The sequence below is a fragment of the Mytilus californianus genome, unplaced genomic scaffold (genome assembly GCF_021869535.1).
Source record: "Mytilus californianus isolate M0D057914Y unplaced genomic scaffold, xbMytCali1.0.p SCAF_2, whole genome shotgun sequence".
NCBI lineage: Eukaryota > Metazoa > Mollusca > Bivalvia > Mytilida > Mytilidae > Mytilus > Mytilus californianus.
In genome coordinates, this window is record NW_026262668.1 from 59639258 (window position 1) to 59666779 (window position 27522).

Here is a 27522-nt window from a genome sequence, read left to right on the forward strand (position 1 = left end):
AATAAACTTGCGGAAAAGATGGTATACCGCAAACATGAGGTGCAAAAATGTGTACACCATATCCGGATTTCGACAATAAATGTCTCTTCAGTGATGTTAGGAATCGAACCGGTATTTGGAAGGCCATATAATTTAGCTCAATTATATATACAAAGTTCGTTTGTCTTTTAGTTTAACACTATATAGTTTGTTAAGTATTGACGGATTTTGAGTTTTTTCAAATGTCACCTCTGCTAACTGTTATTATCGTATTATCGTAAAAAAGTCTTTGATTTCAAATTGTTTCTGTGCCCCCTGACTTACAATTCCCATTGGAACATTTCCCCTTTTACATACTTAAAGTTGTGGATTGATTAGAAATAAGAGGATGTGGTATGAGTGCCAATGAGACAACCCTCCATCCAAGTCACAATGTGTAAAAAGTAAACAATTATAGGTCAAAGTACGGCCTTCAACACGGAGCCTTGGCTCACACAAAACAGCATGTTATAAAGGGCCCCAAAATGACTAGTGTAAAACAATTCAAACAGGAAAACCAATGGTCTAATCTATATAAAAAAAGAGAAACACTTATGAACGACATCAACAAACGACAACCACTGAACAACATGCTCCTGACTTAGGACAGGTACAAACAAATGTAATTAACACAATCTACAAGACAAGATTGAAGTGAAATATCGATACATTCAGATATAGTGGGTCTCATTTCAAAAACAATATCGATAGGCAAAATAGTAAGAAAGGCATGTAACTATAACAAAAAAAAACTCATCAATGACATCAGGCTTCAAATTTTGTACGCCGAAGCGCGTTTCGTCTTCCTAAGACTCATCAGTGACGCTCGAATTAAAACAGATTTAAAGCCAAATCAAACAAAAAATGTATACTCGTCATTTTAATTTTCACTTTTAATAGAAAAGAAAGGATATGGGATATCCGTTATTACACAAAATCAGTACATGCTTATCAATTAGCACGAAAAGCAAAGGAACAGCGCTTTTATTCTGTTCTCCATCTCAAAAACGCAGTGAGGATTTCAACATGGAACGAAAAAAATTCTCATCTCACTGCAAGTTTAAGACGGCCCCTAGCACCGGTTTACGCGGAATATTTTGCAAACTGACGACCATGCCACAACTGTAAATTGATGAACAAAGCCATGGAGTAATAAAATAAAAAAAATCCAACATTTTCGTTCATAATTTAGACCGACAATCACACTGAAGTGTGCAAAAACAATACACACATTTAGACAACCCGGGGCAAATCGGGATAAATGTAAGATGACATACATTTTTACGAACAATTATGGTTTATTATTACTTGCTTTCCAAAATTGAGTATCGTTTTAGAGGTCAGCATGTTAATATAGGACGGATCAGGCTTATAACAGAATTAACCACTGCTATCAGCACAACCCGAATATCATTATTTAGTCCTGTAGATTATAGTATTTTGCTAGATATTTTAATCGACAACATATTTGTTGAGTTCGGTGCTTTATATGTCAACATAGAATTGTATTCCAATGGATACTTATAGTATAAAGCTTCGTATATAAGCAAACCTTATCAAAGACAAAAGGAAAGAACATTCAGCAAAGTTCTTTTATTTCACTTTAAGATATATGAATATTCATGATTTCCTGTCACTCAATCACCCACATTTCAGCGAGTGCTTGTATATCATGTATCCCAGTGAACTTGAAATTCAGGATTCTATAGAAACTAGAATGTCTACTTCCTATTTTGATCTTTCCCTCGATATTGACGCAAAAGGACTCTTCAAACTAGAAATTATGACAAATATGGTGATTTCAACTTTCCAATTATGAACTTCCCATTTCTCAGCAGTAACATATCCTTTGTCCCATCGTATGACGTTTACATATTTCAATTGATAAGTTATGCTCGTATATGTTCACACTATATGGATTCCATTAGCAGTAGAACGCTCCTAACACCAAAACTGCTCCAACAGACTTATGGAAAAAACGACTGAGATCGACACTACAGAAGGTGTACGGTCACGACTTCGAATTGGCTGTCCGGTATGACATGTCTGTGTCTAGCGACTTGTTCTCCCAGTCTATGATCTTTATATACCAAAAAAGTCGTCTTATCTGTTATTTTACCAATTGTGACATTAAAGCTGAATGTAACAGATGATCCATGCATAGCAGGAGACGCTTTATCCATTGACACATCCGGTGTCGCTCTTTGGAGTTCATGCGATTCATTTAGTTTTTGTTTTCTATCTTGATTTGTCTTCTTAGTCGATTTATGAGATTTTAACATCGGCAAACTACTAAAAAATACCGAAACATCACATTAGCTCCTTTTAATTAGTTTTCAACGATGTATTTCATTGCATTGTCTATAAATCTTTTGAGGTAAAACAACAAAATGTATTGACGAGTTTTTTGTTGAAGTCTGAAAATTTCAAAAACAAAACGTTCCGATTTTTGAAAACATATATTGAACCAATAATTTGTTTTTTTTACGATCTAGAAATATAGAAAATACACACTGGCGAGTCTTAATGTATATGGTCTACTATAATGAGGACGACACTCACAAGGAACTAAGAAAGCTACTATGTCATTTTTGGTTTCTAAGCTCTTCATTTTTTTTTTGAGGGGGGGGGGGGGGGGGGGATGGGGATTTTTTAATGCCTCGAGCATCACTGAAAAGACATTAAATGTTGAAATGCGCATCTGGAATCGATAATGTTTTGTATTCCGTTATCATTACTACGATATTTCAATTGAGAGTTCTGATAGTGTTATCTTGCATAATTTTATTTTCCAAATTTTTTTATTAACCTTATTTTCGTTTTTGCCAGCTTGGCCTTACGAGTAAAGCATTATGACAATGTTTGTCTACAACACAATCAAATTCAAAATGCAACATATCTCCACAACCTCATCAGTCATAAAAATGACTTTTCCATTGTTTTTGAACTTCTCTTAAGAGTTTTCCTACAAAACGAGCGAAAAGTAGTTGTGTAACTATTTCAATACGAAGAGTGTTCACATTCGACTACAAGATAACACAATACTATGCTTTAATTTGTACTATCAAAAAATTTAAAAAAAAAAGGAAAAACATAATGCAATTGAATACTAAAAATTCTGTAAAAGTCTTATCGAAATTCAGTCACTTGTATAGGTAGAGGTGCTGATACAAATTGCTGACGGGGAAACGAAAGAACGAATCCAACAATTAATATATAAATCTGCTTCACTAAGAAACCAGATGAGAAACATAGTACTGCAAAAATTACATTAGAACAACGTTAAAAAAACTTATTACAAATAGAAATGTATGATTAAATCTCCCGAACTTCCAAAAATGTACAATAATATATAATAATTCAAAACTGTGTTAGATTTTACTTACGATGAGAAGAATGAACAACACAGACACAGGGACTACAGCGATTAAGGCTAACGGTGTTTGGATGACGATCACAATTACGATAGACAATAATGTTGTCAGCATTCCAATAAAAAAGTTCGAATAGCGCCGAAACCGTTCGTCGATTACATCAATATCGCTAGAAAATCTATTGATGATTCTACCGACAGGTGTCGTATCAAAAAATGACATTGGACAATGCATTATGCAGCGTAACATTTTTTGGTGTAAACTAGATGAGGCATTTGCGAATCCGGCGAAGAGAAACATTCCATAAAGAAACAAAGTCAACCCTATAAAAGAAAGATCTTTTCATTTAATGCAATTTATGGACAAACCAATCTACATCTTATCTTGCGAATATCAGACAACATTCCAAGGTATTTCTCCCATTTGTGGAAAGTTTTTATATAACGCTTAGATAATGTTATAAATATTTTAAACCACATGTGTGTGATATTGTCTCATGGAATACAAGTGTTGGGATTGTTAACGTTTTCTTTTCCTTTTCATAAATATCGAATGTTAAGATATTCATGAAGTTCATCATAAAAGTGCGAGTATTTTGCAATCAAAGTCATTGCATTTATTCAGGACGGAATAACACCATATTTCACTTCCAGTGTTTTTGGGTACCTCTTGTGGTTGCCATATACCATTTGCGTGTACTTTTTTAGTCACATTTCAAACACGTGTTGTGTTATATGATTTGCTGTGTTTTGGTGATTTTTTCACCTGCTTTTTCTTGGAAAATATAATAACTGTCATGGTCTTTAATTTTAACTCTAATAACCTTTTTTTTAACAAGACTTGTATTTAAATCTACACAAGTAAAACATCTTCTTGAGCTTACCTTGCAAACCTCCAAATAAGCCGTACATTCCTAAATAGTAAAACTGTGTTTTTGAATATTCATCAGTCTGCACTAATGTTTCATTCTTCAGATAATGGTCACTTGTCCAGTATGTAATCCAAAAATTGGAATATACTTGTAAAGCTTGGGATATAAAGAGCATGGCAAATGCAGCCACTATCGTCGATATACCCATAGCTTTAATAAATGTAATGAATACACTAGTTTTTACCTGCAAAAAGAACATAAGTACTATACAGTTAACGTTGTTAAGTAACGTGGTTTTGTTTTCACCATTGGAAGAAGTTATAAAGATTAAGACAAAAGTAAGTGTGTTTCATTTTTTAACTACAGAGTCTCCAACTTTGATATATTGTCTTACGGTTCTCCTTCGACCTTTTCAACTACATGTTTCGAAAGACGACTTTTGATATGTCTGTCATCCTTATGAAGTGAAACCTAGAAATGCACATTGCGCTCATTTAGTTAACTTTCGGAATTGATGACGATTAATTCCGTACTTTTTGATGAATTCATGATGCTAAGTTTGGTAATCCTAGCAAAAATTAAATTAGAGGTTTGTAACTTTCTCAAGCAGAGTTAATATTGAAAGGGTTTTGGTTTCCTTTTAAGTTTCATTTCATCTTATATCCAATTGATTTTGTTCTGTTATTCTAAATCATTTTACAATCCTTATGACATGTTTTATGTATACTTTAGAATAATATTATATTTAAAAAAAAAATACTAGATAAATGGTGCAAACAGGGACTGACAGAGACCTATAGCCTTCAGAAACGATAATTATTCGTTACGGTGTGATAATTAGTTAAAATTTCTTAAAAGTTATAAAAAAAATGACTCATTATCACCCTTAATGCAATTTCTTTGCTAACTAAAGGCGACAATAGTATACCGCTGTTCAATAGTCATAATTCCAAAAAGCAAAAACAAAGCCGGATAACAAACTTAAACCGAGGAAACACATCATCTATAAGAGGAAAACAACGGAACAACAGAAACACTGAACTACAACATACATAGAAACGGACTGTGTGATAACAACTGCCATATTCCTGACTTGGTACAGGACATTTTAAAAAATACCGGTGGGTTGAACCTGGTTTTATGGTTAGCCAAACCTCCCGCTAATATGGCAATGTTAAAAATACCGCTAAAATGACAACATTCGTGACAGGAATATAGTACAAACAAACTCAAGAACACTCATCACAGAGAAATACATAAATTAATAATATAATAGTACATTACAACATGTAAACCGCAGAATAACAACGAACACCTCCCATGAATTTACGACAGCACACTAGGACACCACAAACGAAATATAAACTGCACGTCACATGAATGGATCAACGTCACAAAAAGTGACGTATTTTTGTGACGTTTATTATCACAGGTAAATTTCTAAAAATAAAATAGATTTTGTTAATTTATAGACACGTACAAGAATATAAATTGGGATTGAGTTTGTAATGAACAACGAGTAACTCGACTATACTGACAAATAAAACATATGTGAAATGTACCGAAAATACAGAATTCAAACCACAAACGAAATAAACAGACAACAACTCAGCACAAAACGACCCACCGGAACAACACGTATAAGAAAGTAACAACAAAATGCCCGAAAGTGGGATATATAAATACCGAACCACGTTGTCTCCAACAGCGAACATAAGACAACAAAATGTCTAACAGGACTTACAAAAGAAACATCATAACAAAATACATGAACGTGGATATATAAATACCGAGACACGTCGTAAAGCAATGTGAATTCACACTCGGCAAAACAGTCATATTCATGAATAGGTCACGTTTAGTACTAAGCAGATAGACGACGTAGATGGTAAACCACAATATAAGACGTGGTAAAAATGTCGTTAGTTAGTTTAGACACATTCGTGTAAACAATTCGTATAAATAACTTTAATGTTTAAAATACACAAGACTATATTTTCTGACGAGGTGCAACATCTTTCAACTTTAAGAAACATATGTTATCTTTTTGATTTCTGCTCACCGATCCAACTTGGGATTCTTCATCCTGAATTAATTTTCCCTGGTCTCCTAATAGTTGATTTGCATGATGAAAGCTCGAAGAAAGTGACTTGCTTTTTTCGAATGTTAAACTATTGAGCCGTGAGGAACGTCTTCTACTGTAAAAAAAATCAACATTCAGAATCAGATATGTCATTTTATCGTTTAATTTTGACAATATCGCAGTAAACATTATTATGACTTCGCCGCCTTAACTTTTATAATGACATTAAACGACAAACATTATTTTTATTATCTCTATTAGGGTTTTTACTAAAGTCCCACTCGTTCTAAATTAACATGAAATAACTTTATACTGAACTGTTAAGATTTAATGATAACAACAGGTTTTTTTCCGACGTGGTCGGTATAGTTTCGATATGGTAACATTTGATCCAAATGATGTTAAACTATGATAACTGCTTGAACAATTTCGATGCTAAGAATATAGTGCAAGTTATGTATTTAGGTTCCCGTATTTTAGGTCTCATATTTATGACGTTACTTTGTACTTTTGTATAGATTTGATTATAAAGTAACACAACGCAAAGTATAAGTGACTTGTTCGTTTATTTCAACACAGCCGAGGATCTATTGTCTGGTTGGGCGAAAATGATATTATTGTGAATGTTCGAACATACTTTTGTTTTATATTTCATGATTTACAGAAGGTGAAAGTTTTACAAATATATCTAAGATAAATAAAGGCTACATTAGTATCCCGCTGTTCAATAGTCATAATTCGATTAAGCAAAAACAAATCCGAGTAACAAACTAAAACCGAGGGAAACACATCAGCTATAAGAGGAAAACAACGGAGCAACAGAAACATTGAACTACAACAAAAGCAAACGCCAACATACATAGAAACGGACTGTAGATAACAACTGTAATATTCCTGACTTGGTACAGGACATTTTAAGAAAAAATGGTGGGTTGAACTTGGTTTTATGGCTAACCAAAGCTCCCGTTTATATGGCAATGTTAAATGTACCGCTAAAATGACAACATTACGTTACAGGAATACAGTACAAAACAAACGCAGGAACACTCAGCACAGAGAAATATATAAAAAAATAACATAATAATACATTAAAACAAGTAAACCGCAGAATAACAACGGACACTTCTCATGAATTTACGACAACACACCAGGACACCACAAACGAAATATAATCTTTGCGTCACATGAATTGATCAACGTCACAAAAAGTGACGTATTTTTTGTGACGTTTATATTATCACAGGTAAATTTCTAAAAATAAAAAAATAGATTTGTTTTATTTATAGACACGTACAAGAATATTAAATTGTAATTGAGTTTGTAATGGTGTTATTTTATGTATTTTCTAACCATGACAAGAATATTAAAATGGAATTGTGTTTGTAATGGTGATATTATTTGTATTTTCTAACCATGTCGGTTTTTCTTTCAAAATCTTTCTTATAACAATGGTACAAAGAAAAAATGTATTTACTAAAATGGAAAATATTTACCAGCAGAAATTTCGATTTTCAATATACAAACTATTCTTGAACGTATCCCTCCATGTTGGTTTTTTTTTCGCTGTGATATAAAGAAACGTAAACATTCTGGCCAACAAAAAAGATATACGGTTCATGAATATAGACAAATTCGAAAAATCTAACATCTTTGAGATCATTAAGATACAAATATACAGATAAACACAATGAAGGTAGCGATGATCACCAATATGAAATTGATTCGAAATATTCAGGTTTTCTTTCCTTTGTCATTGCGTTTGAGAATCCTTCGTGCATTTAAATACCGTCTGAACCGGTAAATCTTGGTTTTATATCAGGTTTTGGAAATCTAAAATTGAAGCTTTCAATGTAAATTTCAGTTTCCATACATTTATACAAGATTTTGTACCTGCAATTTAAGTGCATACAAATCTTAAGGGTAAAATAGTATACTTAAAATAAAGAGAGTGCAAATGAATATAGCAAATTTAGTAACATGTACCTGTCAAAAGATGTGTTATATATCATCTCCTTTCACTGTCCGTCCGTCCGTTATAAGCGCCGAAAGGGTTTGCGTCTTTAATTATTTAATTTATCCTTGTAAAGTTATCAATTACAGTCCAGTCCCTTAAAACCTGTTATTTAACTGGCATGTCTCTGAAACAAATACTGTACATCCTTTTACTATTAATTAACGGTATATATGTATATTGTTTAGAGAAAAGTGCTTGCGATCAATTTTCAGAATTGTCAGACTTCTTACGTCAAATTAAGGGCAATTCAATATGATAAAAAAACCCACAAAATATTGATTTTGTTAAACGTATGCTTCATCTGAATGCATCATATATCTTTACTTGTATTTACATTAAAAACTAACAATATGTTAAGCCATGTTGAATTATCCGTGTGAAATTAAACAACACAAAAATACTTCAAATTTCCTAATTGAAGTTGCCTTAATCCGAATTACATAGAGAGATTAATAAAATTTTATGGTCTTGAAATGTTTTATACAAAACGTTCCATGTTCATGACGTCACAGTCCAATATGATCATCGCCCCGTTGGCCCATCCTTACAAATGATTTCAATAAAAATATACACCATGGTGTCTTCGGAACATTATTTATTCCTATCTTACATGCTTGATTGTCGCTGTATTATTTCTCTGATTTGTCTTTCTTCCTCGTTAGATGTCATCACATCAGATGCACGGTGTTCCAGTCTGTCAAACATTTCATTTTTCATCTGTTTGACTGTTTAAAAATCAGAGAAATTACCAAGATGACATTTAAAAACCATGAGCCGACGCAAAGCTGACAACACCATACGTGGTCATATATTATATAGGTTTGATATCATATAACCTTATAGTGGCCAAATTTAAGTTTTAAAACAAACATTATTGTCAGAATCGATATCTAAATCATGATAGTTCAACAATATGTTTGCTAGTATGAATTCATTTTAGGGAGTATATATGTAAATCTGATAGGTGTTATTTGACCTTAACATCAGTTTCAAAGTTTTTTACCATTTTAGTAATTGTATTCATATATTGCAAGAAGTAAGACATTATAAAAGTCTATAAAACCTGACAAAATCAAACGCTCGACTTTATCAACCAATGGAACGAAAACAGCTGTTATATTCCAGGCCTGGTACAGGAATTTTCCGAAGAAAATGGTGGGTTAAATCTTGTTTTATAGCTAATCCTATTACTTGTATGACAGTTTATAGTTCCGATTTATTGACACAATCGGGGGCGCAACCCAAACGGACATAGTTGGTTAACGTGACAATAATTGGGATCCAGCAGCAAAAACTGTGTAAACAAACAGCAATGACATACAAGACAACTGATTTAAAAAATTTAAACAAACAAACTAATCTGACAACATCGCCTGGAACAAATTAAGTCATGCCAATGATAATAGTTTGAAGTGATGTTCAAACATTTTTAACTACACAAAAGTCACTGTGTAAGACTGTAAGTATCAACTAACTTACTTTGTTCGTCGTCATCATCAGATAGCTCTTCTGTGGCCAGATGTTGTTTAAGGAATTGCGCAAATGGTCCGTTATGAGCCACAAGTTCATCAAATGTTCCTTCCTCAGATATCTGGCCATTATCCATAACTACAATTCTATCTACATGAGGTAGCCAGTGCACACCATGAGTTACTAATATTCTCGTCTACAGAATATTAAAGTTTACTCTGAAATTAATGGTTTAATGCCAATGGCAATAACGAAAACTTGATGTACTTGTAACAAACATTGAAACATTATGATTGCAATTTTAGTAACTTAGTAATAATTTTTCAGTTTTACATTGTCTCCGATACCATCATGTCTTGGTTGGACGTTATGGAATGATTCTGCCACTCAAATGGATAAGAATAATTATGTTCTTGTATAGTCATCTCTAATATCCCTTCCTTTTCCCGTCGTTTAGATCATATTACTAAATGCAACTTACTAGGCTACTTTACTTTTCTATGGCAACACAACGGGTATCAAGTAGAATAGGAACTGCTTGCCCTGCCGGATTACCTTATCACGACTTAATCCTCGATTGATTGATGTACTCTGCTTGTTCGATCTTTTCTGTTTTTTGTTTGTGAAAAAAAAACCCTAGAAATAAGCTTTTGTTTCAGGATAGCGAAATTCCGCCACTTTTTGGTAGCAATTATCATTTAAAACAATTTTTTTTACTTATAAAGGCTGTAGAAAGTGTGAAAGAGATTAGCTATATTTAACCTTTTTTGCCAACCAAAAGTTATCTATGTAATATTTCTAACAAACAAGATGGTCATAGTAGATGTTGAATACGGAATTGTGAAATATTTACTTGTGTGTGTTAGTTTTTGTTTTTGTTTTGGTTTGTTTTGTTTTGTTTTTTTTTGTAATTTCACGAACCAGAATAACATCTTTTCATACCTTCATTAGTAACAAAATGAATAATAAAAATAATCTTTACGACACATAGTGGCATTCAACTTGGATAAACTGGTACAGTACGAATGAACATTTTTAAAAGATTGATTTGAAAGCAATAACTAGAAAATATATGCAACATTACAAGTAAATGAGGAGCAAAGCATTTTGTATGGTCGATGTTAATATGAAAATGTTTATATTAATTTGATTAATAATGAGTTGCACATATTACGTATTTAATCTGATACCTAAAAAGCCTTTAGCACAACATGGATATTGTAAATCTACTAAGAATATGTGAAGCTTTCATTATCATTTACATTTATACCTCGCTGATTATGTAACACGTGCATCTTTATTATCAACAAAAAGTAAACTTCAGAGAAATTTTACTTTGCATACTTCAAGGCATACTTATATCGAACCTTATTCTTTAAAAGCCCATTTGGTCCTATTACATTGTGAAACAAATCTCTACCGACATGCGCGTCTACAGCACTCAAAGGGTCATCAAACAGATAGATATCGGCATCTGCATAAACAGCTCTAGCTACATTCACTCTCTGTTTTTGTCCACCACTTAAATTGATACCCTGCGTTTTAAAATATGGGATATAAATCTATGTTGACCAAAAGATGTCATCAGTTTTTAGATGTTATCGTCAACATGTTTAAGACTTTGTTCCTGGCTTGGGGTTGGCTATTGATCGAAACCTTACAGTGACCCTCTATATCTGTTTTGTTTTTTGTGGCTTTTATTTTGTAAAAGAAGCAAGGCCAATTCCCTTGAATGTATTTCACGCCAGGGTTATTACTAAAACTTCAATCATAACTAAAATTCACAGCAGTTAAGCTTTATGTATTTTCTTTGAGGTTCTAAAAATATCCTAGCTTAAATTTTGTCAGTTGACAACTTAAAAATGCCTAAAGATGGATTGAACCCGTAGCAATTGTAATAGATTTTGGAAATTATTTATTATTAATCAAAAAAGAAAATATTGGGACATTGTAAGTCAAAACCAAAATTATACTGGAGATAAAGAAACAGTGTTTTGTCTTTCAGGTGCAAATAAACAAACTTTTGTTGAAGATGCCGTACGATGGAAAATTTTGCATAACATTTTAAACTTGCAATACTGTATCAAAATGTTCTTTAATATCAATGTGTAGTGCTCACTATAAACATTTTATTTATGAATATAATTGTCCAATAATGTTTTTTTTAAATCTTTTAAGTACATTTTTATAACACTTTAACAATTAATTTCCAGTAGTTTGACAGCTTCCTGATGTTTACCAACTAACAATGAAATGAATAAAGGGAAAATTGACCATATCTACTTTGTCACATTTGTTCATTCAGTTGGTTTTGAAAAATTTATTTAAAACTTGCATAGACTCTTTGATATTCAGAGTGTTACATGCATAGACATTATTGAGATTTTCCTCATCAGTTGGGTTTGTAAAATTTATTTACAACTTGTGTAGACTCTATGATATTCAGAGCGTTACATGCACAATTATTATAGAGATTTGCCTCATGTTGAAGACCTATGTTGTTTATGTTGATTTATAAAAAAAAATCTCTTCTGTTATTATTTTTTTATATGCTGTTTCAGTGATGTTTATCAAATATCAACATTTATTAATAAATAATTAATTTACAGTTTTTGTACATTTCTGACTTCCCTCTTAAGGGTACGTAATCATATCCGAAACAGCTGAAATTTCTGAAATAATTTTAGAAACGTACTATTACCGAAAAAGCAATGCTTATGCTATACAATTCTTTTATGTTGAAAATTGAGAATGAATTAATTAATTAAAGGAAGCCACATGTTTATAAAGGTGTAAGTGCTGTTATTATTGCTTCATTTTTCTTTTGACCAATATTTCTGTTTAGAGGTGAGCGAAAATGTAAATGTTTTAGTGTAGCAAGTATTGACTGAAAGCAGTTCTTTTATTTCATATCTGAATAATGCAAAGAACAGCAAACTTAATAATAAACACTACCCTTTCTCCAATTTCTGTCAAGTCATCTGCTGGTAGACTTTTCAAGTCTGGCTTTAAGCAACAAGAATCGATTATCCTGCTGTACATTTTCTCATCGTATTGTTTCCCATACAAAATATTTTCTTTTATTGTCATATTTTGTATCCATGCTTCCTGTGTTACATAGGCAATAGATCCCTGAAAAAAGGGTCAATGAATAAACGGAGATGTAGGTTGAAACGACACATATTAGCAAAATACATCTTTTTTATGTGTGTATCTTAACTGAATTAATTTGTAGACAGTGTCAGGAAGTATTGATAATTCGCATTTTGTTCCTTTTACGATCTGATCAGTATTATGTGTAAGTATTATTTCCATTGCTTAGTTATGTCAATTGTATTTATTACGAACGATCACCTTGTGATCACGTGACAGCGTGCTAGCCTTGAGTGCGGGGTCGATCCTTGACTTGACCCAATATCTTAATGATGTTATTTTCTGTTCCATTTATGTATAAATACCTTGTAGTGTTTAAGGATAGATGTTTCTCCAAAAGTTTCTTTAAGTTTTTAAATTGATTTAGCATGATTAAAACTCATTTTCGAATATAGAATTTGCTAATGAAAGTATGTTCAATGAAATAACTGATTATAGAATAAATCTGCTTTAATGATTTTAATCGTTAACGTGTATTTTTGCACAACTTTTCAGACTTTTTAGAGATTTAGAAATTGAAAAACTGTACAGACACCTGTCGAAGATGGAAATATGTTGACTCTAGATGCATTTTTTGCTTTTGTGTCGTTGGTTTTTGCCATTGACGTATGTCCACATATCCTTTTATACATAGAGATTTTTTCTGTAAAAAGTAGAAAGACTTTTCCATAGTATAGCTTTTTATATATACTATTCTATACCGCAACTTGTACTTTTCCTTTTGTTTTCTCCATTTCCCCAAGTATGCTTGATATAAGTGAAGATTTTCCAGATCCAACTATTCCGACAACAGCAATTAATTTCCTTTCTTCAAATTTAGTATTTATTCTAAAATTGGAACACACAAAAATGAGAAGATGTGATATGATTGCCAATGAGACAACTCTCCACCAGAGACTAAACGACATAAAGTTAACAACAATATGTTACCACAACGCCTTCGACATTTAGCAAAACATATACCGCATAGTCAGCTCTAAAATGTCATGAAAGGATCAAATGAGAAAACTGACAGCTTGGTCTATTTACAAAACAATGAGCGAAAAACAAATATAATATACAGCAACAAACGATAACCACTGAATTACAGGCTACTGACGTGTGACAGACATAAGCAGAATGTGGGGAGGGGGTATACATGTTTGACAACGCCAACCTTCTCTTGGGACAGTGGTGTAATGGTACAACACAAGAACAAACTACGCAAAACAATAAACAAAAAACAAATATGAGAAACAGCAATAAACGACAACCACTCAATTTCAGGCTCCTGACTTGGTATAGGCTCATATAGAATGTGGCTGGGTTAAACTTGTTTGTTGGCGCCAAATCACCCCCTAACCTTGGACTTGTACAGTGTGGTAACAGTTCAACATAAGAACAAACTATCAAAATCAGTTGAAACGTGCTTATTTAATTAGATCGAAACAAAGCAGAAAAACAGCTAACGAAAACACAGAGCAGACGTGGCACAGAATTTATACATCCCAACAACGACAAAAACACGAAGTACAGATCTGAGAGTACTCGCAGTTACTGAAAGCTAGTTCAAAGCAAATAACAACTTATAAAAAAAATCATGTATCTAAGACTAAAATATCAATCAGTAAGCATTAAGAATCCAATTGAGTGTAAAGATGGTGTTAACAATCAGAAAAAAAAACATGACCTTGTGCAATGCCAAGATACAGGTATCGACAAATTGTAGAACCGTGAATGTACAATAATGAATATAACAATAATATTTAGTGTTGTTTTAATTTACTTTTACAAAATCAATAGTTATACCAATAAAACAATATTTAAAGATCTGATTATAGTTTTGGACCTTTTATAAGTTTTAATCTCGGTTTTTCTCTGAAATTACTTATATCAAAACTTTTGATTTTTCAACCCTGTATACCACCATTCTCCGTGTGAAATTGAAAAATCGTCTATAAGAAATAATCCACAATACTTTTCAATATAAAAATGGTAGAATACGCTATAAATTCATTGCTTTGGGATACCATACGGCATATTTTGTTAATACTGAACAAAAAGGTAAAACATTCTACACAAGAGGCACACGTGATCAGTATGCTGTAGTTTCTTATTGACAACATATTTGTTGAATTTGGAGGTAGATTTTTTCAAGAAATTGTTGGTATGGGAACAAACTGTGCACCTCTCCTTGTCGACCTCTTCTTATTTTCATATGAGTCGGAGTTCCTTCAGACACTTGTCATAAAACAAGAAGATCAAAGAAACCAGATCATTTAATTTCACATTCAGATATACTGATGATGTTCTTTCCATTAACAATCCAAACTTTTCTGATTGGGTTCCATTAATATACCCTCCATAACTAGAAATTAAAGAAACTACACGCACGGCTTTCGCTGTCTCATTTTTAGACTTATACCTCAAATTTGACATAAGCAGTCATCTCAGTACCAGAATCTATGACAAACGAGACGATTTTAATTTTGAAAATATAAATTTCCCCCACCTTAGCAGCAATATATCTGCCAACTTCACCTGCATATGGGATATACATTTCCACATTCGATATTCAAGAGCTTGCAGCTTCTACTAAGACTTTATAAAACGTCAACAGTGTCTGAGCAGAAAGTTGATGAGCCAAGGTTACGTCAAAGAAGTCTCTTCCTTTTTCTCTTAAGGTTCATTGGAATATACCAAGGTCTTGTTGATAAATATTCCGTGTCAACTTCACAAATAATACATGATGGTCTTGAAGTATAGATTCTATGTACTGACGTTGTTTATAATCTTAATAGTAATAGTAGTCTTTTTATTTGTCCTTGTACATTTTTAACCTTTATACTGTTTAGTCCATTCTTGGTAATATATTTCTGGCGTACTTCTCCATCCCGCCATTGTGTTATTGTGCCATGGTCAATTTTGTTTTCTTGTCTTTCATTTTGCTTATGTAATTTGTCTATAGAGTGTCTATATGCCATTTTGTTTTTCTTTGTTGAAATAGTTATTTGTTTTATAGTGATTAAGATTATATTGCAATGCTGACTGCTGTACCCCAAGTTTTGACATTTTTACCTATTATGTCTGTTTGTTTTGCTCACACATTGTTGTCAATATAATGGAATTTTATGCGACTGTCATACAAGTGAGGGGTTTCGCTAGCTATAAAACCAGGTTCAATCCACCATTTTCTATATAAGGAAATACCTGTACCAAGTCAGAAAGACAGTTGTTTTCCATTCGTTTGATGTGTTTGAGCTTTTGATTTTGCCATTTTATAAAGGACTTTCTGTTCTGAATTTCCCTTGGCGATCGGTATTTTTGTAATTTTACTTTTTTATAAATATGTATGTTATTAAAGACTTCCTCGCCAAAAGGTTAGTTTGAGCTTCGACAAGTTTTTGTTATTGAAAGAAATAGATGGACAGTTCATCTAACATATCCCTTGTTATTACGCTACAATTGTTTCTTGTCTCTAATTTGGGTATGGTTGCATATAATTATGAATATTAATCTTTTCAAACAATATTCTCCGATTAGGGTAGGCTTGCAAAGGAATAATGAATTATTTAGTGGTTGTCGTTTGTTGCTGTGTCGTTTTTTGTACATTAATTAGGCCGTTAGTTTTCTCGTTTGAAGTGTTTTACATTTGTGATTTCGAGGCCTTTTATAGCTGACTATGCGGTATGGGCTTTGCTCATAGTTGAAGGCCGTACAGTGACCTTTAGCTGTGTCATTTGGTCCCTTGTGGAGAGTTGTCTCATTGGCAATCATACCACATCTTCTTTTTTATATCTATCTTTTTCAAACAATTTTTCATCATTTTATTCGTTTACTTTTTTAACTACAAAAAAAACAATATTCCCCATTACAGTGGAACCTATTGACATGGGAAACAGTTTATGTCTTCGGCGACTAGCTGTCTCATACATTATCTCATTATTTTTACACTATTGGTAAACGAATGATTGATATTGCGATGCCATAATATTCGAGACAGTTTCTTTAATTTTTGATTGAAAGTCATGAATATGCATGTCAGACTTTGACTCTCTACTCGTGTCGTAATACAAGTCTTTTGCATTTCACGAAAATAATTATCCAATATAATTTTGATGTACAGTTCATAAAATCATGAAAAAATAACGCCCTCTTATAATGTGTTTGAAAACTTACAATGTAACAATATCAATTATCAACAGATTTCAAAGTTACTCTTTTGTTTCCGTTAAATCATTACATTATTGCAGTAACCTTTTAAACTTGCTCTAGTTAGGGATGAATTCATTTTGTTTTTTCGTCCTAATAACTTTACGTTCAATTAATTATTTTGTAATTTGCATATCTACAAATTCTTGAATAAGTTTTGTCCTTTAAAATAATTTCACTTGCTTTACTCTTCCATAGACCATGTTTAAGAAACCACTTCCGTAGTCTATGCGCGATAAGCATGAATGAAATCAAGGGAAAATTGATAGAAAAAAATAATATTTTTGGGGATGAGAATAATTGATTGAAATATTATAGGATTAAAAACATTTTTTCTAGAGATTGTTCATGTGTAAACGGCCTGGGCCGCTGACTCACTAACTTTACATATAAATTTATTCAGAATAGTCGGCCCAAGTCAAAGTATAAATAGCACGTTGAAAAAATATCATCATGAATATGTATGAAGTATTTGTCACTGGATGTTAAGCAACCAACATTTAACCAATCTAGAAAAATAATAGTTGAATCCTATAACATGTCAGTCGATAAACATCACCTACCCTTTCAAAGTATTTTGATCGCTTCTTTTGTCCCACTTGAAGAAACCATTTTTCATGTAAATAGCGCAGTCTGGGAAAAGATGAAGTATATGTCTTTCTAACAATATATTTCTAACTGTTTGTAATATCCGTACAATTGCATGCATTTCGTTTGCGATGAGATTTCTATAATTTTAGAATCTTATAAACCCGGATAAACTATATTTTATTCATCATAGTTTGAAGTCGTCGCTATGTGTCAATTTCAAGAAGATATCTCTAGATATGAAGCTGACCTTCTACTTTCGGTAGTATCCCAAATGACATGTTTACTGGAATATCGGATGTGCAAGCACTATTGCAATCAATATATCTAAGCGTGAAATTAAAGAAGTGAATAAAACACAACTTAGGAAAATGAAACAGAGCAACTGGGACAATATAAAAAAAACGGTTTAGTTAAAACAGGTGTTCTGAGAAATATTATTATAAGTTAATACGGGCGTTTGCGAAACGACATCAAAACGTGTTTGCAAAGTCTGATGAAGAACAATTTTGTGTATAATGAATTTTTTCTAAAGCACGACATCTTATCGTATTTAAAGATAAACAAATAATAACATGTATCACAAGAATGGAAAATTGAACATTCTTCAATTATTCCAATTATTAATTGTTAATAAAAAAAGATACATCTATAGTCACGTTCCAATTATTTGCATTTTTTAATGTATGTAAATTAACGTATGTTATTTGTAACACATTGTATTATCTAAATATGTAGATATGTTTGTGGATCTATATCCACTACATTATACGACGAAATACATGTATATCATATTTTTAAAAATACAAATGTGGACAAAGACTCGTATTGTCTGATGGGCGAATTTTTATTATTAACCTAATATACCATACCTGTTTCTGATACATGGTCGACATTACTGTAGTTTACTTCGTCAGATAGCAAGAAAGATTGTATTCTGCCAAGTGAAACAACTGTCTAAAATTATGCAAACTACTTTAGAATAAAACTGACGAAGTTGAAAGGGTAATGTTCATTAGACTATTAATTAATATAGGTATAGAAAACATGAAATAAACAACGAATATTGAGAGGTCATTTATCATTGAAGTTATGCTATTATGGTGTATGCTTTGTGTTATTTTACCAGACAACCACCATTTAAACAGATTCTGGAAAAATCCATTGCTATATGTTTTATTGTAATTTCATTTTAAGTGCTGTTTTACGAATACTAAACAAGGAATATACCTAAATATTGGCTGAATTTCAATAATTGCAGTTAAAGGTTACCGCTTTTTCTTCTAAAAGATATGCACATGTAATATTTAAAACGTTTTTCCATTTTTTATAATTTAATTTTTTTTTTTAATTGTAAATTTTGATGACTGAGAACAAAATTTGATTTGTCATAGATAGGTTGTTTTTTGTGAATTTGAAAATAAAGTTCCAATATGCGCAGTGTTGTAAATGTTAAATAATAAAAAAAAAAGGTATGCTCACTTGAACAACCCCACCAATAACAATTGGCATCAGTGTCAAGGGACTTCGAACTACATTGATAACCGAAAGAGCTAGAAATGCTCTCTCTGCATCGTAAGGATAAGCCGCAATAAAACTGTATATTAACACCATGAAAAAATTCATCTGAAAAATTATGCAAATAATCTAATTCAACACCAAAACCAATACATTGTGTCCGAACTTTATAATCAACAATTCATTATCAATGATATATTGGTGTATACTAGTAATACTATTTTCATTTTCTTTTTCTTTTTATTTCCATTTGTAAATATTACATACTGACAAACAATCTTCAAGTTGTAAGTTTAAAAACTATTAAAAATATATAAGTAACATCTTATACATTGTAAATTGAACTAATCAATGATTGGTCTAAATAATTATAACTCATTATAAAATTGAGAATGGAAATGGGGAATGTGTCAAAGAGACAACAACCCGACCATAGAGCAGACAACAGCCGAAGGCCACCAATGGGTCTTCAATGCAGCGAGAAACTCCCGCACCCAGAGGCGTCCTTCAGCTGGCCCCTAAACAAATATGTATACTAGTTCAGTGATAATGGACGTCATACTAAACTCCAAATTATACACTAGAAACTAAAATTAAAAATGATACAAGACTAACAAAGGCCAGAGGCTCCTTATGAATGTCATGCGTCCAAAGGATAACTGTAGCTAGGTTGATTGATTGATGGTTGTTTGCTTAACGTCCAGTAGCAAATATTTCGTGCATTTTCAGGACGAGAACAAATTAACAACTAATTTAATTTGTAGGTCTTGTTAGGGGGTCGACCAGGATGAATGGCGGGAAATTGGAAAATTGAGAGTATATTAGATAGGAACAGAAATTTGCCTTGCAACAGGCCACCTATGGACCCTCAAATGGTTATTGCATAGGTTCTTAACGTGCAGAGAGCATCGGATTTAAAGTTCTCATTCTGACCGGACGTGGCTGTGAATTCTTCATACATCCCGCAGTCAAACGGAAGCCGCGAGCGTTTTACCGCCCGTCGGTTGAAGACAAAGGATAAGCCATAATTATATATCCCAGTCAACCGTTGTCGTTCAATTGTATTTATGAATTATATTCATTGATGTCAGTTCTAAGAAATGAATGAACTTTATAGACGCACGTCAATTTAGAACTTAACATATTATACAGACTTCTTAATTTTTTTAATACTGTATGTCTCTAGTTTTCGTTCGGTTATTTTTTATCGTCGGTGTCTCATTGACGTTTACCTACCTGTCATTTTATTTAAATAATAGGGTTTTTCTTTGTTTTCAACGACCGATTTTTTATGGATGATCGGTGATCACAAAACTATGCAAAAATGTAATAACTAATGAACATGCAACAGGTTTAAAACATACATCCACAAAAGTCAAGTAATTTGTAACATAAGAAAAAAAAATACAAAGTTACCAAGAATGGAGTAAGGGTATTATTGACAACTTCTCCGGCTGCAACTTTTATCAGCTTGATGATAATTCCTATTTCTTTTGTTCTAATAGATGATACTTTTTCAGTATAAAATGGTTCCCAAGCATACATTTTGATTACCTTGAATTTAAAGAAAAATGGTTAAGGAACTGTCACATTTGCACATATATGTTAAATATATAATGTAAATATCATAAAAGAACATTATTTTTATATACAATTTTAAGGTATAAATCTGTAGATTTATTATAATGTAGATGTGTCTGGGGGACACGCTTGCCCCAACCGCTACCTAAATCCATTTGCCGCAATTCCAAAGAAAGAAATTCATCTGTAACAAAATGCGAACTCCATTTTTACTAACCATTTTACACATATCAACGCAAAAGAACAACTATATTTCTAAATGCATAATAAAAAGGTCCAGATAATTGCATTATAATACTAGATTAATTATTAATCATTTTTCCTTGCTTTTTATTATCCTCCACAACTCAATGATGCATAGGGTCTTACCCAAACCTCTCAGTCCGTCTTTCAACATCGCTCATTCCCTCATCCTGAAATCCAACAGTGTGTCACCTTGTCAGTGAAGGGAGGGCATTAAAAATGACATTTCTCTTTTTGAAAGAACGTCGCTACGAATTTTCAGTATGGTAAATTTCTGAAACCTAGATAGCATATCCTCAGGCAAAGTAAAACTATTCTGTTTAGAACCTTTTTTTTGGGGGGGGGGGGGGGGGGGGGTTCCTAAGTTATTGGTCTCAAGTATACCTAGCATAAAGCTCATTCCAGAATCAAGAAGCGCGCTCACGGAAAGATGTATCCTGAGTTGATATCACAATCTCTGAGTTTTTACTTATAAATCTACTTTAAAATGTTTAATACAACTATCAACAAGCCTATCCGTTTTTTTAAGAAATAATAAAATGATTATCTTTTATAATATTCCTCTCTTCTTAACCTAGATTTGCAGTAAGCTGAAAAGTGCTGACTTTTAAATATTCCTTCTGATTAATTTTAGAAAAAATATATTAGACTCTTGTGAAGAAAATTCGATCGGTCTGGAAAAATGACAAGGTCTCCTACGACAACATGGCCACAAGGACCATGTTTAACCTCTTATTTATAATGTTTAGAAGTGTTGTGTTCAATATAAAATAGATATTTGGTTAACATTGATTCAACATATTTGATGAAAGCAACTTTAGCATTACATATTAACATATTTTTTTTATATTATTTTTTTTGGGGGGGGGGGGATTCAAACAGCATCCTGAAAACACTATTAAACAAAAACACTGCAAGGACAATGACCTATTTCATTCAACTGTGTATACTGACATACCTTTATCCCCTTCACTATCTCGTCAAATAGCTTTACTCTTTTGCCTTTTAGCGTCAAAATATCTTTAAAGTAATTCTGTCGGATTTTTCCAAATAAAACATTTCCCACTGCTGCAGCAATAATTGCAACCACACATCCAAATAATGATATACCTAGTGGCTCCCAAAGTTCATAAATGCCAATTGCCACTATGAACCAGATTGACAATAAAGATTGGGAAAACGCAAATGAATCTTGAATTCGTTGACAATCCACTGATACAAGGCTAAGAATTTCTCCAGCAGTAAAATCTTTTTTAGAACTGTTACTTGACTGTAAGCACTAAAAAGACCGAACATATTTATAAAAGGAATACACAAAACTATAGTTGTCTTCTGGTATCAGTTTAAATAAAAGATCTTGAAACGTGTGTCCAGTAATTATGGTTTATTAATTGTTAGTGAGCGCAGTGTGCTGACAAGAAACGCTTACTGTGTGTGTTGTTTACGTAAATATGTTCTCGCCCATTTTTTTTTTATCAACACTTTATTGAAATAGTTACGCTTATGACGAAATATAGTACGGATATAAGGTACGTTATCGGCCCTCCGTTAACATAAGCAACACAAATCAAATAGATATGGGTTGATACAATAGTATGTGTTCGTAAATTAATATTCATTACCAAGCTATTATACAATAAGACTATGTATCGCCAAAGACATTTGTATTTCAATCTATCAATAATATATATTTGTTAATGATAGTAAATTCCTATTTTTTTTTTTTTTTTTTTTGCAACAATAATTATAAAACAGCTTAGGAATTAAATCGTTATCTGTTTAAATTTGCAAAGGTTTTTATATAGGCACTGATGATCATGAAACCATATAAGTGGTTATGGTCAAAAAACATTTTCAAATCATGTTTCTTTGTTCTATACGAGTATATATATGCAGCCCTCGAAATTTATGACCCACGATGATCAGTGTTTGCCAATTTTAAAAAATTCACCACTCTTTCTAGCTAGCTTTAAAACCAGGTTTGAAACACCATTTCTTCGGAAAATGCATATACCAAGTTAGGAATATGACAGTTGTTTTCCAATTGTTCCGTTGGTTGATAAAGTCTAACGTTTGATTTTGTCAGTTTTTATGGACTTCCCCTATTTGAATTTTCCTTGGATTTCGGTATTTATGTTAATATTTTCTTTTTCTCCTATAAATCCGTCCGTTATATTGGAAATAGTAATGAATAAATATTTGACGATTTTGATGTCGACAAATGCATTTTGGTACTATGACGGATTGATGATGTAAACTTGTTGTACCCATGTTCAATAACTAAGTCCCCCTCTTTGATACATTTGTTCTATCTATAATTGCTAACCTTGTGATAAATAAGTCCGATAAGTGACGTCTTCACTTTCAGAGCCAACCGCAACATCATTTGTTCAGAATGTTGAAAACAAAAACAATTCATTTGAGATACAATATAAAATGATACAGCAAGTAGAATACTATACCAAGTTCTTCTTTCGTCCACGCTTTCCACTTGCTGTATTATTTCCCTAAAACATTAAAACAAATAGTTTTCCCGCAAACTAGCTTGGTTACATCTTCTGACATCAGACTCGGACTTCTCTTGAACTGAATTTTAATGTGCGTATTGTTATGCGTTTACTTTTCTACATTGGCTAGATGTATAGGGGGAGGGTTGAGATCTCATAAACATGTTTAACCCCGCCGCATTTTTGCGCCTGTCCCAAGTCAGGAGCCTCTAGCCTTTGTCAGTCTTGTATTATTTTTAATTTTAGTTTCTTGTGTACAATTTGGAGTTTAGTATGGCGTTCATTATCACTGAACTAGTATATATATTTGTTTAGGGGCCAGCTGAAGGACGCCTCTGGGTGCGGGAATTTCTCGCTGCATTGAAGACCTGTTGGTGACCTTCTGCTGTTGTCTGTTCTATGGTCGGGTTGTTGTCTCTTTGACACATTCCCCATTTCCATTCTCAATTTTATTCATCATGTTGACTGAAAGAAAAGCATTGAAAGCAACTATACAGAATTTAAAGTTTGGTTAAAATGGCTTTGGGAGCATCAATGAATGCTACTGATATAGTGTATCACTAATACGACTAGGTTACACATTATTCTATTTAACATCCCTGACAAAGATACATCACTCACATTGCGTGATAAAGGCTGTCAGTTATATATTGTGACGAATGTAATGATCAGGGTAAAAATATACTTATACATGAGGGTCTGGATTGGGGTTTACAGAATAGATAACAATAGGCGAAAAATATAAAGAACATAGAAAAAATGGTCAAAAAAACTAAAGAATAGAGAATAATGGGGTGCTTGAATATAAAGAATACAGAATAATGGACAAACCATATAAAGAATAGAAAAAAAAATGTACTAAAAAATTTAAAGAATACATAAATGAAGGACACCCATCCACACCCTCATAATTGTATGCGTGAAAACAATTACTTAAAACGGTACAAAATTTACTGCACCAGATGCGCACTTCGTTAGATAATGTTTCTTCAGTGATACACGAGGCAAAATGGTGAAACGAAATAACAGTAGCAAACCAAATTGACTATATTTCAACTTTTCCTACTTTGTTTTATTCGAGTACCACTGGTAAATTTTTGTTGACGATACCGTGTGTGTACAAAATTATAAGTCTGGTATATTTGATGAGTTTTCTGTATTCAATTTTTACCACTTTCCTTTGAAGTATTTAACTAGTTTTATCATTATCAAAGGCACGTGTCTCTGAAAATAATATAGGTACTTTTTCAGAGACAAGTCCCTGTGCATTTGCCATGTTATGGCAAGTCCCTTATATGACAGTGCCGTATAAATATTTCGTGCAAAATTTTTAACTGAAATGAATATTTTTCTATTGACAGTTATTATCGTTTGATTCCTCAATGGCTGCTTTAGAAACAGGACAATGCTGGATGCTTGTACAAACCTGAGAATGATAGGATTAAGAAGAGTAGCTCCACTACCTAATAGATACAACAAAGATATCCGTGACCATTCGAATCCATACAACTTGATTAGGCAACCAATAAGCGACGGGACATCAGCTTTCTTTAATTGGTCATCATCGTTTGGCATATTTTCATGTAGTAAGGAAGTCTCTTCGTTAGGTGATTGGTTGTTACTTTTATTTTCCAAGAGATATGATATATTATGTTGAAAATTCCTTTAAAAAAAGAAAAATATGAGTATAGTATTCAGCTATTTAAATGAAAGTGTCTCAACAGTTAATGGAAAGCATTCAGGTTAAAACGTTGGTTTAACAAAAAGAATATTGTTGCATATAAATGTCATTAAAATGATGTTTATTTTCTTTTTTTTTAAATCATGTTGAACTCACCTGCGTGAATAGATCAATTCTTTAGTTTTCCAAAGTGCCTGCAGTTCAGTAATATTCTTTTCTGCCTTCAAATCTTGTTCTTGATTCCAAAGATTAGTCTTAGTAATCGTTTGTTTATAACATAGAGTTATTATTCTTTAAAAGAAACATAAGAGATGTTAAATCGGTCATCTTGCATTTGCTGTTGTTATTATATAGTTATATAAAATTAAAAAGTGTTTAATTACCTTATGTTCTAACATATTGAACTATTAACAATTATTTTTGACGCTATTTATCCCCATTCTTATTTCGCTAATCATCGCACAATCGGTGACAAACCAAGTTTCATCTTGGTTTTTCTTATCGACATTTAAGTTGACCTAACCCTTTACTTACAGCAAATATATTTCCAGTACAATGTTGTTTTTTTTTTCTTTTTCAAATTTCATCTATTATCTTCATAGTTTACTTTTTTATTTTATATAAGATAGAATATCTATTCAATACTAACCCTGTCCGGTTAAACTTATCCGATAATATAAATCAATGTCTACAATCGTTTTCATTATTATTTTGAACCAGTCAAAAGATTTTCTTTGTGGCTATATCTTAATATACCTTTTGCATAATTTGAGACACTAACTAATGACACCTACAGTTTACAGGTAGAAAGGAGGGGTCGTATCAAAGACAAAAGTCATTAAGATTAAGGAATACCATTACTCTCTCTCTCTCTCTCTCTCTCTCTCATGTTTATGTATGTATACCGTATTTCACGTTGAAACGTATCCGTGTATTAGTTTTTTTATCTACAATTATGTGTTCATTAATATTTAGATGTGCAATTCTCACATACCAATAGCGATTAACTCGTTTTGCAATTGTTTTTTTTTCATGTTTCCTAATGTAATTTTGCCCTCACAATAAAGTTGCGGAATTGATATTGTAAGGTGACTGTCCGTCCGTCCGTCACACACTAGTGGATACTGTAGAGCTTGTGTTCCTCAAACAATCTTCACCATATTTGATGTACACATTCAACATGAGGAGAACTAGAAGTCAATTGATTTTAAAAGATAAGGGAAAAGCTCACACCGACATGTTTAGTTGCGAGGAAATGCTCCCGTTCATGGTACCCTTGTTAATGTTGAGGTTCTTCCTTAATGGATTGGAATCAATTTTAAATCAACGTCACATTCATATGTAGCAATATTCCAGGAGAATCTGTGTATGGAGCTTATATCTTTCAATGCATACGTTACTAAAGTGCTTGTTGGCATTACAGAGTTTTTTTGAAGAGTACCAAAAAACTGACTCAAACAGGGGTTTGTTTTCCCACGACTGAGGTAATCTCTTCGTATGGTCGTCATCAAAAACTAATTGACCGTTTATCAGAATGACGCCCAACAATTATAGACAATGATGCATCAAATTGGTAGAGATGGTTCGCTATATTTCCCGGACGACTGTGTTCTTCTGGGAGATAAAACATGATATACCCAAATCACCAACCTCTAGTAAAACCATTTACGACACTTCAACAGGAAGCCGAAAAATTTAAAGCAAAGTGTCTAAAATTTAATTGTCTTGTCTCTTAATACTCTTAATACAGAATTTAAAAATAATATTTAATTTAAATACCAAAAAGTAATGAGTACAGTATGCAGGCATCCGTGGTAAAAATTAGCAGACAGGGTAGAGACATGTGCCGCCATCGTCAATAAAACTAAAATAATGTTTGATTAAACTTTAACACTAAAATGAGTTTGTTTTTCCCAAAATTCTATTAACGAAGCTAGAAGCTCATTGCTTAAAAAAAAAATATTGACCGCTTTCCTTTTCTTCATACTCAATAAATAAAAAGATTTTTTTTACAAAAATGCTATACAACCAAAACAAGAAAAATATCGTTGTGGTACATGTAAGTATAACAGAGATACAAGCTTAAAAACTACTAGTAGTATTCATATACACGTACTAGCTTCCCATTTTTGTGAAGGCCCCTTGAATTACCTGTTGGTGTCGTTATCAACTGTAGGTGTAGAGAGTTATTAAAAAAATACCAATTCAAAATTAATCTATGTACATGTAT

The 27522-nt window shown here is 32.4% G+C and overlaps 1 protein-coding gene across 1 annotated transcript in view; it reads right to left on the reverse strand.

Annotated features, from left to right (window-relative positions):
• Window positions 1–25690, reverse strand: part of LOC127729006 (multidrug resistance-associated protein 1-like) — a 41371-nt gene extending 15681 nt beyond the window's left edge. The window contains exons 1-8 of the mRNA XM_052236581.1: window positions 25676–25690; window positions 22063–22383; window positions 20689–20834; window positions 13685–13811; window positions 12786–12962; window positions 11198–11365; window positions 9840–10026; window positions 3405–3715 (exon numbers count right to left, since the gene is read on the reverse strand). Of these exons, the coding sequence (XP_052092541.1) occupies window positions 3405–3715; window positions 9840–10026; window positions 11198–11365; window positions 12786–12962; window positions 13685–13811; window positions 20689–20834; window positions 22063–22383; window positions 25676–25690 (1452 nt within the window). The remainder of the gene's footprint in view (window positions 1–3404; window positions 3716–9839; window positions 10027–11197; window positions 11366–12785; window positions 12963–13684; window positions 13812–20688; window positions 20835–22062; window positions 22384–25675) is intronic.
• Between the last annotated feature and the right edge of the window lie 1832 nt (window positions 25691–27522).